The 22,726-nt window shown below is 45.3% G+C and overlaps 1 protein-coding gene across 2 annotated transcripts in view; it reads right to left on the reverse strand.

Moving 5' to 3' along the window:
* Positions 1–22,726, reverse strand: part of DIS3L (DIS3 like exosome 3'-5' exoribonuclease) — a 34,394-nt gene that overhangs the window by 4,520 nt on the left and 7,148 nt on the right. The window contains exons 3-11 of one of the 2 annotated variants that reach the window (XM_043555113.1): positions 17,161–17,289; positions 15,265–15,400; positions 12,047–12,223; positions 10,415–10,493; positions 9,048–9,227; positions 6,610–6,779; positions 5,108–5,269; positions 3,171–3,418; positions 2,521–2,613 (exon numbers count right to left, since the gene is read on the reverse strand). In XM_043555113.1, coding sequence (XP_043411048.1) covers positions 2,521–2,613; positions 3,171–3,418; positions 5,108–5,269; positions 6,610–6,779; positions 9,048–9,227; positions 10,415–10,493; positions 12,047–12,223; positions 15,265–15,400; positions 17,161–17,289 — 1,374 coding nt within the window. Of the gene's footprint in view, positions 1–2,520; positions 2,614–3,170; positions 3,419–5,107; positions 5,270–6,609; positions 6,780–9,047; positions 9,228–10,414; positions 10,494–12,046; positions 12,224–15,264; positions 15,401–17,160; positions 17,290–22,726 lie in introns of those variants that run through there. The other variant, XM_043555114.1, reaches the window with a different exon arrangement.

Raw genomic sequence — 22,726 nt, forward strand, 5'->3', positions numbered from 1 at the left:
ACAGAGCGTGAACAGGGGAGGGGCAGAGAGAGGGAGACACGTAATCTGAAGCAGGCTCCAGGCTCCGATCTGTCAGCACAGAGCCAGACGCGGGGCTGGAACCCATGAACTGTGAGATCATGATCTGAGTAGAAGTCAGAGGCTTAACCGACGGAGCCACCCAGGTACCCTCAATTCTTCCATTTTTGGGGTAAGTAAAACTAGACTCTAAATGTATCTTGACAGGTTTAGTAAAGAACCGCTTTGCCACCAAATCACTCTACTTAAAAACCTATGCAATAGGGGCACCTGGGTGGCTCAATCAGTTAAGTGTCCGACTCTTGGTTTCCACTTAGGTCATAACCTCATGGTTTCTTGAGTTCAAGCCCCACTTGGGGCTCTGTGCTGACAGTGTGGAGCCTGCTTGGGATTCTTGGTCTTTCTCTCTTTGCCCCTCCCCCACTCACGCTGTCTCTCTCAAAATAAACTTAAAAAAAAAATCATGCAACATATAAAAAACAAAAGGCTAAATTTCCTAATATTTAAAGAATTCTTTTTAATTTTTTTTGATGTTTATTTTTGAGACAGAGTGTGAGGGGGGCAGGGGTAGAGAAAGAGGGAGACACAGAATCTGAAGCAGGTTCTGAGCTGTCAGCATAGAGCCCGACGTGGGGCTTGAACTCACGAACTGTGAGATCATAACCTGAGCTGAAGTCGGACACTTAACCGACTGAGCCACCCGGGGGCCCCTGTGAAGAATTCTTAGGGGCGCCTGGGTGGCGCAGTCGGTTAGGCGTCCGACTTCAGCCAGGTCATGATCTCGCGGTCCGGGAGTTCGAGCCCCGCGTCAGGCTCTGGGCTGATGGCTCAGAGCCTGGAGCCTGTTTCCGATTCTGTGTCTCCCTCTGTCTCTGCCCCTCCCCCATTCGTGCTCTGTCTCTCTCTGTCCCAAAAATAAATAAACGTTGAAAAAAAAATTAAAAAAAAAAAAAAAAGAATTCTTATAAATCAATTACTAATAGATAACTCAAAAAAAAATGGGAAAGGAACATTAAGTAGTTCATAGAAAAAAATACATAAATGACTTAAACATACACAAATATGTTTAACTGTACTCATAGGAAAAATGCAAGTTAAAACCACATATCATTTTCTTTCTTTTTCTTAAAAGTGTATTTACCTATTTTGAGAGAAAGAACCAGCAGTGGAGGGGCAGAGAGAAAGGGACAGAGGATCCAAAGTGGGCCCAGAGAGTCCAATGAGGGGCTCAAACTCACAAACCATGAGGTCATGACCTGAAGTCAGATGCTTAACCAACTGAGCCACCATGCACCCCTAAGATACCATTTTCATCTATTAAGATTGGCAAAGATAAAAAGATACAACATATTGTGTTGGCAAGGCTTTAGGGAAACAAGCATTCTCACACGGTCATGGTGGGAATATAATTGGTTTAACCTTTAAGGAGGGCAATTTGATTACATCTCTCTAAACACACATGCATATACCCTTTGACACAGAAATTCCACTTGTAGAAATTTATCTTCCTGATACTGTAATTTTAAAAATGTGAAATGACTTATGTTTCATGTAATTCAGTACAGTTTGTAATAGCAAGACTGAAAACAATCCAAATGTCCATAGATAAGCAATTGTTATTAATATGGAATGATCTATCTCCAAGATACATTTTTAAGAGAAAAAAAAGCAAGGTGCTGAACAGTGTATATATATCACACATACACACACACGATGTCACCCTTTGTGCATAGAAGAGAGACCACACGTCCACATTTGCATGTATGTGCATTATATCTAGAAAACCACAGAAGAAATTGGTAGCTGGGGGAAAATGGTAGAAGGGAGCCTTTCGTTAAATATCTTTTGGAACCTACGGATTTTGGTTTTATTACATATTCAAAGACATTATATTAACTATAAACATTAACTATAACAGATAAACAACTCCCTACAGTTCATGATCGTCATGCAAAATAGCCTCAACCAGGGAATATGTATGCACAAAGTCGTATGCGTTTCTTTTTTTTTTAACATTTATTTTTTGAGAGACAGAGCATGAGCGGGGAGGGGACAGAGAGAGAGGGAGTCACAGATTCCAAAGCAGGCTCCAGGCTCTGAGCTGTCAGCACAGAGCCCGACACGGGGCTCAAACTCACAAACTGCGAGATCATGACCTGAGCCGAAGTTGGACTCTTAACCGACTGAGCCATCCAGGTGCCCCAGTCGTATGCGTTTCTTCCCAGACTTTAGCTGAGTTTAAAAAGCCAACAACAGAAGTAGAAGCCGCCTCACAGCTAGATAAACGGAAAAGATGAGAGGAAGGGAAGGGAAGGCTAGAGAATAAATCTGCCTAAAACTAAGCAGGTGCGGGAGGGTACAGGGGGACAACAGGGGTGGGGAGCAGGGGGTAGAAAGAAGAGAAAGGCCAGAAGCAAGAGCACCGGGCATCACAGAAGAGCCAGGACAAACTCTGGAGATTAAAAAAACAAAAAAACCACAACAAACTATGAACAAACTCACCTATCAACGCCTCCCAGAAGAGAGCACAAATCGGCGCTGAGCGCGGAGGGCAGCATGTCATAGCGCCGGTCTGCTAAATAATAAGTGGTGGCCCTGTGAACGACACACGTGCGGGTGCGTGACCTTCAGCAGCGAGAGGCAGAAGTGCTGACTGCAGGGGCCGCGGGGAGGGAAATGGCCAAATCCTCAGTGCAAATCCCCCAAGGCTGTTGCTTTTTCATAAAGTGCAGCCGACTGGGTAATAAAGCTATTCCCATGCCCCCACTTTTCTAAGGGGTACTGCCTTGGGCTGAATGTTCTTCCACTGATAGGAAAAGGAAAAAGTGGCATGAATCTTACTTATCTAAGAAGAATTGGAGTGTAATGATCCAGTATTCATATAAAAGGGTATTCCTACCTGAAACATTTAGCTCATTGCAATTTAGGAGGAAAGTGTGTGAAAGGTTCTGTTGAAAAAAAGGAAAGGTAAATGGATCAAGGTACTATTTCTCTAAAGGGAAAGGGGAGCGGACCTCAATTTTTCTCCCCCTGCGAGGGATCTGCAGAATTGCACAGAATTGTGAAATGTTCGTTTTGAAAATCTGGGAGTGGAGAGGTACGAATATGTTACAGCCACACACAGTCATAGTGTTCATTTCAAACAGCATTACCTTGTTCTGGCTTCGATGTCAATATACGAATTTGGTGCCACAAAGTGTGTCACATCTGCAATGTGGACCCCAAGTTCCAAGTGGCCATTATCTAAGGTTCTGACGGAGAGTGTGTCATCCACATCTTCACAGCCTTTCGGGTCGATGCTGAATACAAGATGGGTTTTCCTCAAGTCTTGACGTTCTCGTTCCTCTTCAGGACTCACCTTCCAGGGATTTCCTGGTGTGTTTACTGGCATCTCACACATCTGTCCAACAAGAGTCAGATATTCGGCAGTTCACACACCCCGAGTTTCCTAGGAGATTCTGGGCTCTCGAAGAGTCTCACTGCCACCTCCTAGAAGTCCCATTCATTCCCCATTACCTTTTGCAATTAACCTGCATTCACTTCTTTGGATCAAGAATTATTTATCAGGTGCCTGATGTGTTGTCAGGAACTGTGCGAGGCTCTGGAAAGGGCAGGAGCCAAGAAGAAAGACACAGTCTCCTGCCCCTGCGGACCCTTAACAGTCTGTCAGGAAATGTGCCTGTTTCTGGCAGCTTCTTTAGTTATGGAGGTCAGATCGAGGATAAACAGAGGCTTATCAAGAGCACAACCTCTACCCATTTTCAGATGATTCATTTGTTTAAATGCAGTTGAGCTTTTAATTCAATTCAAGCCCTGAAAAAAAAGAATCAACGTGTCCCAAATACTAAAAGCCTATTCCTTAAAGATAATTTAAGCAGGACCAATCTAGGGCATTGTCTCTCCATTATTACTTGTTTAGGCCATCAATTTGCAGTTAAGTAGGCTAAATGAGAAGAGAAAATTCTAGTCCTATGAAGTCTAACCCGTGCTTTATTTTATTCTAACATTTTCACTAAGAGCTGTCAAAGCAAGTCAACAAATAATTTCAAGAAACTAATGTTAAACATAAAAATTTAATAATGTAAAATATTCCAAGATATTTTACTATTATAGCTACTGTTCTGTCAAAAACTGTAATGAAAATAAGAACACCCATCCACTCTTGATGGCAATGCAAACTGGTCCAATTTTTCTCGAGAACGATCTACTGATACATAAGAAAAGCCACTTAAATTTTTAATGCCCTTTGACTTGATAATCTTACTTTAAGGATTACATCTCAAGAAAAATGATGAAAAAGAAAAAAAAAAAAGCAATGTTTGTAAAATTGTTTGAAGTAGATTTTTTTTTATACTACTGAAAAATTAAACAGCCCAAGGCCCAGCAATTGAGGAAGACTTAAACAAACCAGAGTACATCAATACACAATCAAGTGCCATAACCTTTACTAAGAAGTAGCTATGGCAATACACAGAAATAATTTTAAGTGAAAGACACAGAACAGAAAATAGCATGGATGCACTATGAATATAGTTATGCAAAAATAATAAACAAGATTTATGAGGATTTTATGAGATCATAAAGTGATGGAAATAGCTAATGTTTAATGTTTATTGAATTTGTGTTTTCTGCCAAGGTTACAGAAACTGTTTCAGGAGCATGCTTTTTTGACCCACGGGTCAGAAATGTATAGAACACAAGAAGCCGCCTCCCGCAGCTCTGTGCAGGTCTCTGGTTGAATGATTAGGACAGGCAGTGGAGCCCAGTAGGATCTGTAACTGGGGACCCTCGTGACTGCTGGGGATAGATATGTACTGACAATATGATACTGACATACCATTTTTAAGCACAGTTGGAAAATGTAAAACTTTGAGAGCTGTGAGGCCCTAGGAAATGAACTATGCGCTTGAAACTGACTTCAGTCTGGTCCAAACACAGAATACAGAAGAGTGAGATTATTATCTGTGGCTTTCGTGAGTGGTTACCCAGTACAGCGATTTTTCTTCTTAATGACCAAACAACGAACAAATGCAAAAAGAAACTGTACGGAATGTCTTTCACCAGACCAAAGGACTCGGGGAAACCTGACCTGAGCTTCGGAGAAAGGGACCACCGAAATACTGTTTTCCACCAAGATGGTTGCAATTTCCCCTTCCAGATCCCCGATTCTTCCTAATACACGCACAAAATGTCCATTTGGATACACGGATGTTGACTCCCAGGAGTCGATGCGCACAACTACCCTGAAGTCCTGCACGAAAAAGAGAAAAAAAATCCACTAGCCCAGCACCGGGAATTAAGTGGGTCAATGAGAAGCACCAAACAAACAAGAGATAAACAGCACCCAGCTCCAAAAAGAGTGGCCGATTTAACAGTGGGTTTTGTGTTTTGTTTTCATTCTTGCTGTTTTACTAAATTGCCAGATGGTTATGTAAAGGCCTGGCCCCGATGCTTTGGAGGGAGGCAATACCTGTCTCCATCAAATAAGTAAGCTGGAAATTTTATTCTGTTAAAGAAAGCCAATTGTGGGGTGCCTGGGTGGCTCAGACACGAGTCTGACTCTTGGTTTTGGCTTAGGTCATGATCTCACAGTTCGTCGGATCGAGCCCCACGTTGGGCTCTGCACTGGCAGTGAGGAGCCTTCTTGGGATTCTCTCTCTCTGCCCCTCCCCTGCTCTCATGCAGGCTCTCTAAAAATATAATAAATAAACTTAAAAAAAAAAAAAAAAAGAAAGCCAATTGTAACACATTCTAGTCAACGTTCACAACACAGAGGAAAACCTCAGTATGCATAGTGCAAATTCAATTTCAAAACAAAATCTCAATTGTGGGAGCATGGGAGATACATCCTACTTTCTTTGAAGTTACTCTCTAATGTTTAAAGACATCTGTTAGTGGGGAAGGAGGTATCAGCGTGAACTGAACCCCACAAGCTCTCAAATTTCAGCAAACCCACGGGTCTGGAAAGCAGTGCTTACGCTTGATCTCAGAGAGCCCGTGGAAGGCTTCAAGAGATGCAAAAGGTACACAACGACCCAGTTACTGGCTGGGGACGTCCTGCTTCGGTGTCTCATTTACAAACTGCACATATCAAATTGCAGATATCAAATTGGACGATGCCTATACGCTTCGCCACAGTACAGGCTAATTTCTAACTTTCTCGTGTATGTCTTCTCCCCAGTGCTGTATTCCTTTATGGATAATCGATTCGGTGAAGTATCACTATATCATCCCTCCAGGGCAGAGTGATCGTATTTCTATATCACTGGCTGGAAGAAAGCTTGTTAGTGTTGGCAAAGCATATCTATTGAAAGTTTCTGTGTTGGACAGCTGGATAATGTATGCACTCTGTAGCTGTCCTCCACAGCTCTTTCTAGGGCAGTTTCTCTCTGGCCTTCATTTATTAACCAAGGACTATTTAATAGATGGTTCTATATATTTAGAATTAAAAAAAAAACACCAGGATCTCGAAATGCTAGATGCCACCAATAATTTATCCCTTCTTATGCAAAGGAATTGACAGGGTTTCCTGGGATAGCTCAAAAGCTGGCAAACACAAAAGCTGGGGAACAGAAGTACAATGTCAGCTACCTGGAGGGTTTCTGCTTGCTGAGTGCTAATTCGGATCTTGGGGATTCTGTAATCCCAAGGCGTAACTAGGATTTTCTGAGCATTTTTGCCCTGAGATTGGACCTCTTCTTTGGATGGAAATGTCACCACGTAATCCCGCCAGTTCTTCTGAAGGATGCCCACCACTCTGCCTTTGGGAAAACAAAACAAAAGAAGGCCTTAACTGGTGAGATGTCACCTATCTAGGCGCTGACTAGCTCGGCAGTGAGGAAGAAAACAGAAAACACCATGACCCGTTCGTATCAAGCACATACCCACACAAGTCGAGAAATGCTTAAACGTTTGCCTTAAGATGCCTGCTAATTTTTTTGAAAGATCACTTTTTTTTTTTTTATAACACTGTCAGGATGCCCTCCCTACTGTGGGGTCCAATGTGACATTTAGAATCCATCAGTCCCACTTTCTCCTTTGCCCTTCCCTTATCAACCTCAGGTTTAGGTATGTTGGGAAAAGCCAGTAATCTTCACTTTTTTCAACTCACGCCCTCTCCTGTGCGTTTTCCCTTTCTTGCATTTTCCCACCAGCCAACATCATTTGGGCCAACCTTATATACAGAAAACTATTCTAATCATAAGCCTGATTGATATACAGCACTTTCAATCATCATGGACTACGGTCAAGAAAAAAACAAATTTTAATAGTCAAAAGTGCTATCTTTCCACAAATATTTATTGAGCCCCTACCAGGTATGAGGCCCTGTTCTAGGTGTAGGGAATGTAGCAGCATCAGAACAGACAAAGTCCTTGATTTTCTGCAGTGGACACTCTAGTCTGGGTGTCTGTGGGGGTGGGAAACAGACAAGAAGAAGTAAATACAGGGAAGGGAATGATGTTTGCTCAGAAAGATATCAAGTAGGGTAAGGTGACCAACAGTAATACAGGGTCAGCAGTGACCGCTATTTTAAATAAAGTGACATCTGAGCAGAGACTTGAAGTGAGGGAGGTTGGCCTGAGGAGGTTTGGAGAAAGTTCATTTCCAGTGGTACAAAGCTGGAACAGAGTGATGACAAGGACAGTGACACAAGGCAGCCCAAGCTGGCAGGACCCTGTAGGCCATTGTATGGCCTTTGGATTTCATTTTGAGAGAAACAGGAAACGGCCACTGGAGAGCTTTGAGCAGAGACACAACAGGCCCCAAAGACTTTTAAAAGGATCTTTGTGGGGGTGCCTGGGTGGCTCAGTTGTTTAAGCATCCGACTTCAGCTCATGATCTCAGGGTTCATGGGTTCAAGCTCCGCGTCGGGCTCTGTGCTGACAGCTCAGAGCCTGGAGCCTGCTTCGGATTCTGTGTCTCCCTCTCTCTCTGCCCCTCCCCCACTCATGCTCTGTCTCTGTCTCTCTCTCTAAAAAATAAACATTAAAAAAAAAAATAATAATAATAAATAATTATTTAAGTAAAAGGATCCCCTGTGGCTGGCTCCCGTGTGGAGAAAAGGCCATTTGAGCGCCAGGGTGGGGGCAGGGAGACCAGTGAGGAGGCAGCTGGGAAAATCGCGTCAAGCGGTTCCAGTGGCCCAGTTAGGGGAGAAGAGGTGGAGTCTGGGAGTAGAGCTGCCAGGACTTGCTGACGTGTGAAAGAAAAACTCGAGGGTAATCCCAGGACCTCTGGGTTGACCAAGTGTAGAATGAAACTGCCGTTTGCGGAGACAGGAACACTCGGGGAGGAGCAGGTTTGGGGGCAGAAGTCAGGAGTCTGTTACTAGGCGCGTTACATGTGAGATGCCCATCGGACACCAGGGGAAGATGCCAAACAGACAACACTGGAGGCTGAGAAGGGGGTCTGGTCTCTAGGCTGGAAAAATAAAGCCAGAGGAGTGAAGGAGATCCCCAGGGAGAGGGGGCGGATGGAGATTCAGCGAGGAGCCCAGAGGTCGTAAGACGGAAAAGCTCCAGCAAAAGGACCAAGGAGGAGTGGCCAGCAGGAGAGGAGAAGAACCTAGAAGCCAAGGATGAGGCAGTGATCTGTTGGCCAAATGCTGCTGACGGTTACGGGTGCCGAGGGCTGTTGGCAATGAGGTCACTGGTGTCCTTGACCAGAGGTCAAGGTTTTTTGGGGGGTGGGGGCCCCTGAATGTAGTGGCTTCAGGAGAGAATGGGTGAAGAGGAAGCAGAGAGAACGCAGGACTAAGGGTTTCACTGAGTCTTGCCATAAACTGAAGCAGAGAAAAGGGCGGTAGCTGGAGGGGATCCGGACTTGAGAGGATTTTTGGTTTTGTTCTGTTCTAAGAGATAGTACAGCATATTTGGATGCCGAAGAGAATAAAATAAATCTGCAAAGAGGGGAAACTGGTACTGGGGGGGGAAAGAAACTATATTGTACCATAGTAACTGCACTATCTCTGGAACGATAAATGTTCGGCAGAAAGAATGGATAACTGGGAGACCAGCTGGTGGGCTCACCTGTGGGCATGGGCTCGCTCGGGGGGTCTCCCGAGGCCTTGTCATCACTGTCATTCTCACACAGGGCCGTGGTTCTTCCTTTCCATTCATTTTTAGGGAGCAGTTCTACGACTACCATGTCTCCATGAATTGAGCGGTTTCGAGCCTTCATGCCGTGGATTAGGATGTCACTGGCCAAACCTGTGATTGGGCGGGGACACAGAAACCCCATGAAGCCACAGGGGAGGCCACACCCGTGACGCCTTCCAAGCAAGGAAGCGTTCCTGCAAATCCAAGCTTTCTCCTCTCAAAGGTGCAGTCAAACCTTGCTCCACAAGTTAGGAATGAAGAAACACTGCCACTGTGCCATTTTATGTCACATGCTTTTCTAAGGTCTGACCATCTTTTCAGGTGGGTGACGGTGCCCTGCATGAGACTACATAAGCCTGGTCTGGAACTCTGTCACACAGCCGCAGGGGTCAGGCGAGGGGTCAGGCGGGTCAGGCGAGGGGTCAGGCTGTCACACAGCCACAGGGGTCAGGCCAGGGAGGGGTCAGGCGGCCGAGGAACCACGGCTACTGTCAAACTCTCGAGCATAAGCCAGAGAAAGGCACCGCTTCTCTTTCTCCTTCAACCCAGCCCCGCTCCCTTGACTACCGGGGTGCTTTCTACCCTGTCCCTGAAGACCTAGGAACTATACTCTGTTACGATACAACTTATTTACACGCCTTCTTCATTTTCATCACTTTTAAAAAATTACTCCAGGGGCGCCTGGGTGGCTCAGTCGGTTGAGCATCCGACTCTTAACTTCAGCTCAGGCCATGATGTCACAGTTCGTGAGTTCAAGCCCGCCTGGGACTCTGCGCTGACCATGCAGAGCCTGCTTGAGATTCCCTCTCCCTCTCTCTCTGCCCCTCCCCCGCTCATTCTGTTTCTCTCAAGATAAATAATTTTAAAATCAAACAATTCTAATAAGGCAGCACAGGACAGTGTCTTAACATCCCAGGCAAACTGCCTCAGCAGCAGACTCAGCCCCATCACTTCCTGGGTGTGTGATCTTGGGCAAGTTACTTTGCTTCTCTGTATTACAGGTTCCTCACTTGCAGCTTTGTGCATCCTGGCCAATAACAGGTGTCTCCGTTAAGTGCTTAGAACAGTACCTGATGTAGACTGAGCACTCAATAAAACTCAGCTATTCTCATTTTTTAAAACCGACTACAATAAAATCAGAAACTATAGATAAAACACGAGAGGACAGGTAAAACACACCCAGAGCAGGAATATCTAACATGGCAGGTAGGGTACGACAGTTTCAACCTTACTTTCTTTGTTGTGCAATATCAGAATAGAGACAGAGTGCGGAAGTTTATGTAAGGCGTGTACTGAACCTGAATCTTTGCAGCTGGCTCCTTGAAGTCGAACGAAAGCTTCTATCTGGGCCCTGTGTTTGTTGACATTCAGGATTCCCTAAAATCACAATAAAAATCAACTGAAAAATTTCTTTTCTGCTCGCTTTACCCCCTAAGGTACAGTTTTCAAAAAGTATATGAAAATATCCCCAAAATATGGGGCGGTTCAGTCAGTTAGTTAAGTGTCCGACTCTTGGCTTCGGCTCAGGTCATGGTCTCACGTTTTGTGAGTTCAAGCCCGCACACTGGGCTCCATGCTGACAGTGCGGAGCCTGCTTGGGATTCTCTCTCCCTCTCTCTCTCTCTGCCTCCCCCGCTCGCTCGGTCTCTCTCAAAATGAATAAATAAATTTAAAGAAAATCCCCAAAATATTCTTTTAAGGTCTGTGATCCCTTCCTTTAGGAAAAAATATTCATCACCAAGGTTTCTTTTCTCCAGGGAACATACCATCATTCTGAACTATTCTTGGCCGTACCAAGTGTTCGAAGTACCATGATCTATTTTACCTAAGTGATGAGTGGGTCTTTGAAAAATCTTCTTCCTCAAAACATCCTCCCTGGAATGCCATAAACTTTACTATCAAGTTGGAAGCATTAGCCACTCTAGTTATACTCATTTAAAATACTAGGGGCGCCTGGGTGGCCACTTGGTTAAGCGTCCAACTCTTGATTTTGGCTCAGGTCCTGATCTCAGGGTCCTGAGACTGAAGCCCATGTAGGGCTCTGGGCTGGGTGTGGAGCCTGCTTAGGATTCTCTCTCTCTCCTCTCTCTCTCTCTCTCTCTCTCTCTCTCTCTCCTCTCCTCCTCTCTCTCTCTCTCTCTCTCTCTCTCTCTCTTTCTCTCTCTTTCTCCTTTTTCTCTCTCCACAGCCCCCCCACCCCCACCCCTTCCCTGCTCAAGCACACACACTCTCTCAAAAGGAAAAAAAAAAAAAAAAAAAGAAACCCACAACTTTAGGGCGGGACTTCAGCATGGCATTCTCAAACTTCGGCCTGCATAAAAACTGAGCTGCTTGTTAAAAATGTAAAATTCATGATGGAACAATTTTGTATCTGGATAGTGGTGGCAGATACACAAATTGACCAATGTCATAACACCGCACACACACACACACACACACACACACACACACACACACACACGTAAAACTGTTGAAATCTGAATAATAATTTTATCTGATTCCTTCTCAAGACAGCTTAACAGCTTCTGGGGTCTGGGTCCTGGGGGACCACAAAAGGGCCCTTGAAAGAGGCAGGAATATTGCAAAGGGGCGAAGAAGCCAAATTTCACCAATTTCACCATTTTGCCCAATTTCCAGACCTTGATTGCAAAATATATGCTCTTTCCCAGAGACTGGAGGCACTTATAAGGCTACTTGTGTGATGCTCAATACGTAACCCAATTAAGAAGATTACAGAGTAGCACCAAACCAGACGGCAAGGTGTCCCCAGGAAGAACGACTCCGAAACCATCTTAAACAATGACAGCCCTGGCTTACTCATGCCCATTTTATTTACAGCCTTTGAAATTAAAGGCCTGTGGCAGGCCAGTAAAGGCGAGAAGAAAACAGACTGGCCCGTCCAGACGCCAACGTCGCATGACCACCCTCACCTGGATGTAGCGTCCCGATTTAATGCCGGCTTCCAAAACTTCCAGGGGAAGATGTTCTGCGTACTCCTTCCCGTGGCTCTCCTGACTCTCATTCTCTCTTTCCCGTCGAGACTGAAGGATGGAGTCACAAAGCTCGCGGGCGGCCTTTAAATCAGGCCAGAAATTGTCCAGGTAATTCTGTGTTCAATAAAGGCAAAAGAGAAACATGGTCAGAAGGTAACGGTTCTCCCTTCCGGTAGTATTACAAGCAGTCCCGGGCGGGAACCGCTGGCGTGTGGTTTTGAAGAGGTGGTGAATGAACATTACCTTCCCGAGTCTCACGTTACGGGCTAGTTTTCTACCATCTCACTAATCCCTGAAGCCTCGCCAAACGAACCCTAGGGAGGCCCTTCCTACCACGGAATGCTTGCTTTGCACTTTCGAATCTCCTCCTCTCTCTCTGCGCGTGTACACACACACACACACACACACACACACGCAAACACACACACACACGTGGCCTTCTGCCTATCTTTACGCATATCTCATTGCCACAGACAATGGCCTGCAGTAAATGCAGAGAAAAAACTCTCATGTGTGCATTCTTTTTTCTTTTCCCCATTCTGAAACATTTGAAACTTATAAGAAACTTAAACAAGCATGTAAATATGGGAAGGCGTAAAGTGCATACGGAAACGTCCCCTTTTCCCCCAACCCACTGGGTACGCCAAGTGAGCAGAGGGGGCAAAGCCGAGACGTTTCTATTCTTCTGGGGCTTCCCCGTCATGAGCTCCCAGACGATGGAGTCTTCCTTGGTGACCATCCAGAGATGCTGTAACGCTTCACAGAGACGTTGCTATTAGTGTGATGACTCAGTACGAGACTTCACTTTGACACAAGTGGTCAGGGTCCCTCCCCCCCATGTAGACTGTTACCGCACCTCTTGGTGTAAGTCTATCAGAGAGGACACCACCTGCAAGAGGACGGTGTGTTGATGCTGGCTGTGCTACGTCGAAAGCACACTCCCTTGAATGGCTGGCTCTCACTAAATAAAACCAAATTTACATGTTTTTAACTCAACTTTAAGTCTAAGGTAGAGTCTAGCACATTCGCTTTTCTCACATAAAAAAGAAAATGCAGGGGCGCCTGGGTGGCTCAGTCGGGTGAGTGTCTGACTTTGCCTCAGGTCATACCTCACGGTCTGTGAGTTCAAGCCCCACACTGGGCTCTGTGCTGACGGCTTGGAGCCTGGAGCCTGCTTCAGAGTCTGTCTGTCTCCCTCTCTCTCTTTCTCTCTCTCTGCCCCTCCCCCACTTGTGCTCTGTCTCTGTCTCTCTCAAAAATAAACATTTAAAAATCAAAAAAAAAAAAAAAGAAAATACATTATATTTATTGTCAAGGCTAATATTTCTCCCATGGACCTCAGGGTCCTGTTTGAATCGCCTCCTTTCTTTCCCCAGTCCTTCGAGAAGTTCTGTCTGTGCTAACGTCAGTACCCTAATTCTATGGTCACTTATTGCTTCTCACCACCCAGTTCCTGCCACTATGAACCGCCTCTTCATGAGGATTTACTGTCTTCGCTCCTCCCAGCTAACTTCACGTCCCCACAGAAACTTCTGGCCTTCTCGTCTGAACTCCACGGTATCTCTTTTTTTTCCTGCTATCTATCATTCGCCTCTATGAAGCCCTCGGTCACACAGTTTGCTTAGGAGACACTATACACAATAAACGGTACCACAGCACCGGACTGTGAAGAAAAGTAATTTGAACAAAAAGTAGAAAAATGTAATTTTAGGCAACTGTCCTCTGCGAGAACAAGACATGATGTATTGCAACAGAAAAAACAAGTGACACCGCCATTAATATCCAGCGCCCCCGGAACTCTCTGGCACGCCGGCACACTTTTTTATAGCAGGGCCAAGAAAATTCTATTGGCAAATCTTTAGCAATACGTGCACCTGGGAACTCTTATAGAATCTACAATTCAAAATCCAACTTGACTTTCCGTAAACTGACAGGGGCAACGGAGGGCCTCATTTGAGGTTCTGAATCAAAACCTGGTATTAACCGCTGGCACTTGATTGGCCAGCTGGGCAGACAGAAGAGCCCAGTAATCTGTTGAGAGATCAACAGCCATCCCACTTTCCCCAAGGGGTACCCCAGAAATAGAACTGGGTTGCCAACACAGCCCCCCAAAACGGCCACCAATAATGCTGCTCCCACCTGTGGTCTGTACACTCAGCCGATGGGACAGCCTTCACATAAATGATATCGCAGCTCGCCCCTTCCTGTATCCCTGCTAACCCCCATGTACATTCACAAGTGGGGAAGAGTGAGGAACAGTGCCAAAACAAGACTGGCCCTTAAAACTGCGCAGTGTGCGTAGGGGCGCCTGGGTGGCTCAGTTGGTTAAGTGTCTGACTCGGTTTTGGCTCAGGTCACGATCTCGCGGTTCGTGGGTTCGAGCCCTGTAACGGGCTCTGTGCTGACAGCATGGAGCCTGCTCGGGATTCTCTCTCTTGCTGTCTCTCTCTGGCCCTCCCCGACGTGTACTCTCTCTCTCAAAATAAATAAGTAAACTTAAAAACCAAAAAAAATTAAAACTGTGTTGTGTGTGCACGCAGAAAAATAACGTGGGGGGCAGCCGAGCACGGTGGTTAAGAGCTTTGGAGTCAGAGTGCCGGGGGTTCCTCCACTTTCTACCTGTGTGACCTTGGGTAAGTTACTTAGTCTTTCTGGGCTTTAGTTTCCTCACCCGCAAAACATGGACAATGGCACCTACCTCATGGGGGTAAGAATTCAATGAAACAATCCACTTAGAATACTGCCTGACATAGATAAATGTTGGCTATTACTATTAGGTGGGACCATATAAAACTGCCATTTTGGAGGCCAAAAATAATAGTATTGGCAATTTTATAACATCCAATCTATTCTTGCCATCATCATCACCACTATTGTTATTGCTGTAACTGTGCAATGGGTTTACTGTCAACAGGGGCTTCCTGGGCTGAACTCTCAGATGCTACGGGTCTTACAGTCACAGGGGGGTTGCCCAAATTTGCCAAAGCCAAGATTCCACGGTTGGGGAGAGACACAGACATGGAACTCGTTGGCTGGAGTCTTCCTTCAATCTGTTTTTCCTCTTCTGCCTCGCCACATGGATCGAGAGCATTGTGGGCGCCACTGAAGAAATGAACACACACAGACACACTTACGGACACACCAGATGCAGGTACCTTGAAAGAAATCACAAACACTCCTTCGGTTTCGCTTCCATACTGCTGAATAGCCTCTTCGTCTTCTGTCACCATAACGATTGGCATCCTATCCTGGCAGTGGTGATAATACCAAACGGCTGCATTGTATATGCTCCTAGAAAAGCAAGGGCACGTGAGCCCTCCCAAGGCAGACAAACACAAGCTACGGTCCAAAGCTTCACACCGGCCTTTTGATCTGCTATCCTTCGGTTTATGAGGACGACCACCCATTCATTCAACAAGTTATTTCCCGAACACTGGTCATAAACATGCCCTGGGTTGGGCAGTCTGGGGGATACAACACGAATCAGAGAGCACCCGACAAGCCTCTTCTTCCCTAAGACATCCAACCACCACGGCAACCTCTTTCATTTCTTGATATGGCCTAGAAACCACAAGGCTCTGCCGTCTTTTAATACCTTTTGGCTGGAAAGCCATTACCATAGCACCACACGGATGACAAGCGAGGCTACGTGAGGTTTCAGAGCTGGAGAGACAAGTCTGGCTAAGAGAAAAACTAGGCTGCGTCCAGCTCAAGGTCACAATCCAATAAGGTCTGCGATGGAGTCAACACAAAATGTCTGGAAATCTTCCTGAAAAGAATCGGAATTGGAAAACACAGCCTGGGGCTGGAGACATGTGTTCAAGGCTGGACTGTGTTTCCAATGAAGTGTGTAGACTTGGGACAGTTGGTTTCGTAGGCATCTGTTTCCCTTTCTGGAAATCACAACGCTACCTAAGGTTCCTTTAGTTTTAGATTAAAAAAAAAATTCAGCGGACAGATACTGAGTCTCTCCTATGTGCAAGCCTGTGTGGTTAGTAAGTAAGATCCTTCTAACTGCTCACATGTGACCTGGTCTAGAGAAAGATTGGCTTTCCTTTCTGGTACTGAGCCCTGTGGGAACTTAGGACTATAATTAAGGACTCAGTATGTATCAGTGTTTATTTTACTTTAGAGAATTTAAATATTTAGTGGCTACACAGATAAAGAATTACAAGGAAAAAGATGATTGAAATGTTTTGTATGGATAAGACAAACAAGGTCCCCGGCCCTCTGCAGAAGAGCAGAGCAGGGGCTGTGGGTGCCCAGCGCCTGTGCAAAAGGCCCACGGCTGACTCAGCTGCAGGTGGGTGGCCGTTCCGCCCCCACCCCAGGCCCACTGGGTTGAGTTAACACCGCTGCAGAATGACCCTCAGCTAAAGGCGGAAGTCTCCTTTATACGACACCCTGGCCTCTGCTCTTCCAGATGACTTCTGAGGCAAATACTACACGGCTTCTCAGAGGCTCCCAGTAGGACTGAGCCTCAGTTTCCCACAGCAGTAACGCATCCTTAACTGCTCTCCCTCCTTCCCTTCTGTCTCACTCCCCGCACTTCCTCACTGTTGTTTCAGGAAACTGCCTCCCGCATCAACCACCCACACCCAACCCCTTGCTTCAGGCTCTGCTTTTAGGTGGATCTAAACGGCTAAAACAGCCTGACCAGAGTTAACCTACCAGTTCCAGTTTAATAAGACCGGTTGGAATAGGAGAGCAACTTCTACCAGGAAAATTGGATAATCTTAGCTTAAAAGTAGATCCCTCCCCTCCCACACCCCCACATTCAAGTTATGACTTCTGGATCCCTGGAAGATTCCTACCAGCTGCTGAGATCTGGGGCAAACACACTCTGAGTATCTACAGCTCCCTAATGACAATTTCTAAAATATGTATGTATTCAAACGACATATCTACAACAGTGGCAAGTTAAGCATTTCAGTATTAATCACAGTTCCAGAATAACTACTGGTTTATTCTAGCACGCTATTTAGGTCAACTCCCAGATAAAGAAATTAAAGACAGTCCTGACCATTCACAGCCATTGGGGGGTGCCATACCTGGTCTGCCACTTTTCCATGGATTCTCCTCTCTCCCGAGGGAGGTAGCAGAACTGTTGGAATTCGTTAGCAAAGAGAATGCAATCATGACGGGCATCCCTCAGGAGGTTTCGCAATTTGTTATACTGTCTGGGACACAGAAGAGAAAGAGAAATCTGACACAGCAGGTACTCATCGACTGCCAGCTCTTGCTAAGGATCAAAGAAGATGAGGCATTTCAGGACAAAAGATTGATTATTTCGAACCCAAGAGACATTTCTATTGGCCTCGGCGTGGGTAGTACTATGGGGCTGTTGTTTCTCAATTTTGCCTGCCGGAATGTGCTCAATCACATTAATTAGCCTGTGGATCAATCACTCTGCCCTTTCCCCTTCTAGACGTGTGGCCATTTATTCAGTGATTACATGACCCTGCCCCGCACGGCCCCCTCTTCAGAGGCTCGCGGAGGATAGCAGGCAAAGCAGAGTTTGGCACTTTACTCTTGTACCTCGCTTTGTTCTAGAAAACGGCAGTAGGCACTGGTACATTTTACTTTGTGCTGGCAACCCCAGAAAAGTTCAGGTGGCGGAAAGAAGTCTGGGGATTTATCTGTGAATTTTATTTACGCAGCCACCTCATTTACATGAATGACGGCTAGCTGCCATCTGTCAGACAACTAACAAAGTTTTCAGGTTTCTTCCAAACGGAGATCCTTCCGATAGTGCTAGCTAAAGTCTCTCATCAAATCTGCACCTCATACGGGTCAGGATCTAAGATGGTGTTTTTCTCTTTTCTTTTTCAGAAGGTGCTTTTCAATAGTCGAGGTGATATGAAATACAGAAAATGTTCACAGTTATCTTAAAGGAAGCCAATTGTTTACTTAAAAATGGATTGATATTAAACTAGATGTTAAATTAACATATAAATCACCCAAGGGAGATGATTGGCATTTAACATGTGTTCTTTGTTAAATGTTTATTTATTTTCGGGAGGGACAGAGTGCAAGTGGGGGAGGCGCAGAGAGAGAGGGAGACACAGGATCCATAGCAGGCTCCAGGTTCTGAGCTGTCAGCATGGGGCTCATATTCACAAGGTATGAGATCATAACCTGAAGACGAAGTCGGACGCTTAACCGACTGAGCCACCCAGGCCCCCCAAGATGTGTTTTAACATAATAAAATTTATGCTTTCCCATTCCTACCCGCAGCCTGCTGCCATGTTTTTTTAAAAAAAATGAGTCTTTGGGCGCCTGGGTGGCTCAGTCGGTGGCTCAGTGGCATCCAACTTCGGCTCAGGTCATGATTTCGTGGTTCGTGGGTTCGAGCCCCATGTCAGGCTCTGTGCTGACAGCTCAGAGCCTGGAGCCTGCTTCGGATTCTGTGTCTCCCTCTCTCTCTGCCCCTCCCCCCCCCCCCCCTCACACTCTGTCTCTCTCCCTCTCTCAAAAATAAATAATAAACATTAAATTTTTTTTAAATGAGTCTTTATATTTAAGCAAAAGCAGAACTCTCCAACTTCTCTTCTTTAAGTAAATGCTAATCACCAATAGCTGTATCGTCTTAACACTTAATTAGAAAACAAGACACAGTGATTTTATTTTCTTAGTAATTCTAATTTTGAGCTATTTTAAAAAGAATCATCAAGTAATAGCACTTACACAATTTCTTAATCAACAAAAGGATTCGGTGTCGTTGCTGTGAATGGCAGCTGTCCTTGACAGGATCCCACTTGTGCAAAGAAAAGCTGCCCCCCACCCCATCTCAGAAATGCCTGGAACGTAACTAACTGGTAGTCTTCCCACCTTCACAAAGATATATTTGAAGTCATTTTTAAAACCTCTTAGGATATGCACAGAGGAGTCTACACCACCCTGTTCCCAGTGCCCGTCCCTGCACAGTAGTAAGGTGAAAACTTTTACCTTCTGCTGGACCCATTTCTGTAATGCACGAATTCTTCTAAAGGAGCGCTTATTTCTTACGCAATTAAGGATTTTAGAGGAGACTTCACAAACAACTGTAATTTATTATTTCAGAGACGACACTGAAAAAATATCGCCTATTTTTCCTGATCTTATCGTCCACAGTATTGGCGCCCTTTATCTATACCCCTAATAAAGCACCTGGACTTAGTGCACTTTTTTGTTTACCAATTACCTTCTATATTGAAGGTCCTTCATTTAGCAAATATTGGCTGCATTCCTTCCCTTTTGCTCCACTGAGCGCCCTCAGGGGACACCATCTAAGCATCTCCTTTCTGTCCTTTGCTTGCGGTGGCCATGGCAAAATTACCATTCCTCGAGAAAATTAAACCAAGAACTACCCTATGACCCAGCAACTGCACTTCTGGGTGTATGCCCCAAAGGACTGAAGACAGGGTGTCAAGGACACATCCCTGTATCAATGTTCGTGGCAGTATCATTCACAATAGCCAAAAGGAACCAAGGAAGCAACCCAAGTGTCCAACGACAGACGGATGCATAAACAAAATGCGGCATGTACACGCACGGGAATATTTTCCAGTCTTAAGAAAGGAAGTTCTGACGCAGGCTACAACATGGATGAACCGTGAAGACGTGATGCTAAGCGAAATAAGCCGGTCGCAAAAGGACGGACACTGTGTATGATTCCACTTGTATGAGGTAAGGTAGTCTCGTTTACAGATTCAGGACGTAGAATGGTTGTTGCCAGGGGGCTAGGGGGAGAGGGAGGTAGGGAGTTAGTATTTAATGGGTGTAGAGTTTCAGTTTAGGGAGATGGAAAAAAGTTCTGGAGAGGACGGTGGTGATAGCTGCACGAAATGTGAATGTATTCAAGGCCACTGACCTATACACTGAAAAGCGGTGGGCGACTGGATGGCTCAGTTGGCTAAGCATCTGACTCTTGACTGTGGCTCAGGTCATGATCTCAGAGTTTGTGGGTTCAAGTCCCACATTGGGCTTCACGCTGACAATGCGGAGATGCTTGGGGTTTTCTCTCTCTCTCTCAAAATAAATAAACTTTAAAAAAGTGTTTAAAATGGGAAATCTTATGCCAAATACATCTGCCACAATTTAAAAAAAACAGCTAGGCTAACTGGCAAAACAAAATAAAAACAAAAATCAGAACCACCCATTTCAGTGGGAGAAGTGCCATGACGGGGAGAGGTGCAGAGTGTGACAAGAACATGGGAGGGACGGGGGAGATGACATCTGAGATGAGAAAGGTGAGTGAGAGTTAGCCAGACAAAGGGCCAAGGGAGGAGAGAGGAGACAGAAAGTTCAGGATAGCAGACAGTGGTTCACATGCCCAAGAAATGTTTTCCAAATGCATAAATGAACTCTCATCTCTTTGTGACAACAGTGGTCCAAATACAAGACAATAATGTGTCAGAACAAACCCTGACATTTTCAGAACTCAGTTACAGTTTTGCTAGGCTCTGCACACATCCCCTGATTTGCTATCACACTTTATACATATATATATATATTTTTAAATGTTTATTTATTTTGAGAAAGAGAGTACGTGTGCAGGGGAGGGAGAGGGAGAGAGGACGGGGGGAGACAGAGAGAGCGAGAGCGAGAGCGAGAGCGAGAGAGAGAGAGAGAGAGAGAATCCCAAGCAGACTCTGTGCTGACAGCACCCCCGACATGGGTCTTGGGTCTTGAACTCACGAACCGTGAGATGGTGACCTGGGCGGAGATCAAGAGTTGGACGCTTAACTGACTGAGCCACCCAGGCGCCCCTGACACGTGCACTTAGGCCCGGGGATTCTCCAACCCTGTCCTCCTCAAAAACTGGTGTTCCACAAGCCAGACCCAGGTCGTTTACCAACAAATTAGAGGAATGACAATCCTTCCCCATATTTAGCAAAATATGTAACTTCGCAAAAAAGAATTTTCTCAATTTAAAGTTTCACTCCCATATATTTTCCTTAGACTTGTAGGGCACGCTTCCATTTGTCAGCTACCTATCAGCAGGGTAAGACAAATGAACAAATGGCCCAAGAGTATTAATGGGGAAAGCAGGAAATAGTGAATCACTCTGAGTGTGACAGTCAAGTTTTCTTACAGGCATGTGGGCTTATGGTTGTAATTTAATAGTGCATACACACAATATAGTCATATTTTTTTGCTAGTCAGGGCTGGTGGTGCATACGATAGGATTAGATATATGAGGATCCTGCACGGAGCCAGCAGATCACAGCGCCTTGAACAAGTTTAGCCTGAATGACAGGAGAACAGCAGTTTCAGAGAGTCAAGTACAGTAAAATGATCTGAAGTTTTAAAAATTCCAGTCTCACAGAAGAACCCTAGTTTCCCTAGACTGGCTTAAACACTTCCCCAAATCTCTATTATTTAAACATTTCCAACAATTTCTTAGGGATATGGCTACACTTGCCTTCTTAAGTTGGATTTTTGTACAGATGCAACGTCCCCTCCCCCAGACTATATTCTCAGGGGGTTAGGAGTGGGCATCCCACAACCAGTCCAGGGATGTACAATGTTGTGTTTCCTCAACCAGTTTTTGCAGAATCCTGCTAGGGTCTCAGAGGCTTACTTTCAGAGGTCCTTGAGTTTTTTTAAGTTTTATTTATTTAAGTAAACTCTACACCCAACGTGGGGCTCAAACTCACAACCCCAAGATAGAGAGAGAGAGAGAGAGAGAGAGAGAGAGGGAGAGAGAGATCAATGCTCTTCTGATTGAGTCAGCCAGGCGCCCCAGAGTTTTTACAAGTAAGCTCTATGCCCAATGTGGGGCTTGAACTCACAACCCCGAGATCAAGAGTCACATGTTCCACGGACTGAGCCAGTCAGATGCCCCTAGGTGGTAGTATTAAAACATTTTCAACGGAGTATATTTTGGACCATCTGATGTCCTCTAAACCGCACTGCCATTTGGAAGCCTCAAAGACAACCTCAAAGGAATGATACCCAGTCACACCCCTTTGGACCTCCCCCAGCACTCCCTCTTTCTATCTAGTTATGTAAACAGAAACTCGGTGTCCGCCTTAACACCATCTTCTCTCTGACCTCACATACCCAACTCCACTAATAAGTTTTGTAGGTTTTCTTCAGCTTTCCTGAGATACAATTCATATACCATAAAATTAACCCTTTTCTTTTTTCTTTTTTTTTTAATGTTTATTTATTTTTGAGAGAGACAGAGACAGAACGCGAGTGGGTTAGGGGCAGAGAGAGAGGGAGACACAGAATCCGAAGCAGGCTCCAGGCTCCGAGCTGCCAGCACAGAGCCCGATGCGGGGCTCGAACTCACGAGCTGTGAGATCATGACCTGAGCCGAAGTCAGACGCTCAACCGACTGAGCCACCCAGGTGCCCCTAAAATTAACCCTTTTAAAACATACAATTCAATTTAGTACAGTCACCGAGTTAGGCAACCATCACCACGAGGTCCAGACATTTTATTGCCCCAAAAAGAAACTGAGAGCCATTAAGCAATCATTCCCCATTCCCCTGCCCCTGGCAACCACTAGTCTATTTTCTGTCTCTTGGATTTACCGATTCCAGGCATTTCACATAAATGGAATCATAGAAAAATGAACTTTCATGTGGCTGGCTTCTTTTACTTAGTACAATATTTTCAAGGTTC

Source organism: Prionailurus bengalensis, chromosome B3 (assembly GCF_016509475.1).
Source record: "Prionailurus bengalensis isolate Pbe53 chromosome B3, Fcat_Pben_1.1_paternal_pri, whole genome shotgun sequence".
Lineage (NCBI taxonomy): Eukaryota > Metazoa > Chordata > Mammalia > Carnivora > Felidae > Prionailurus > Prionailurus bengalensis.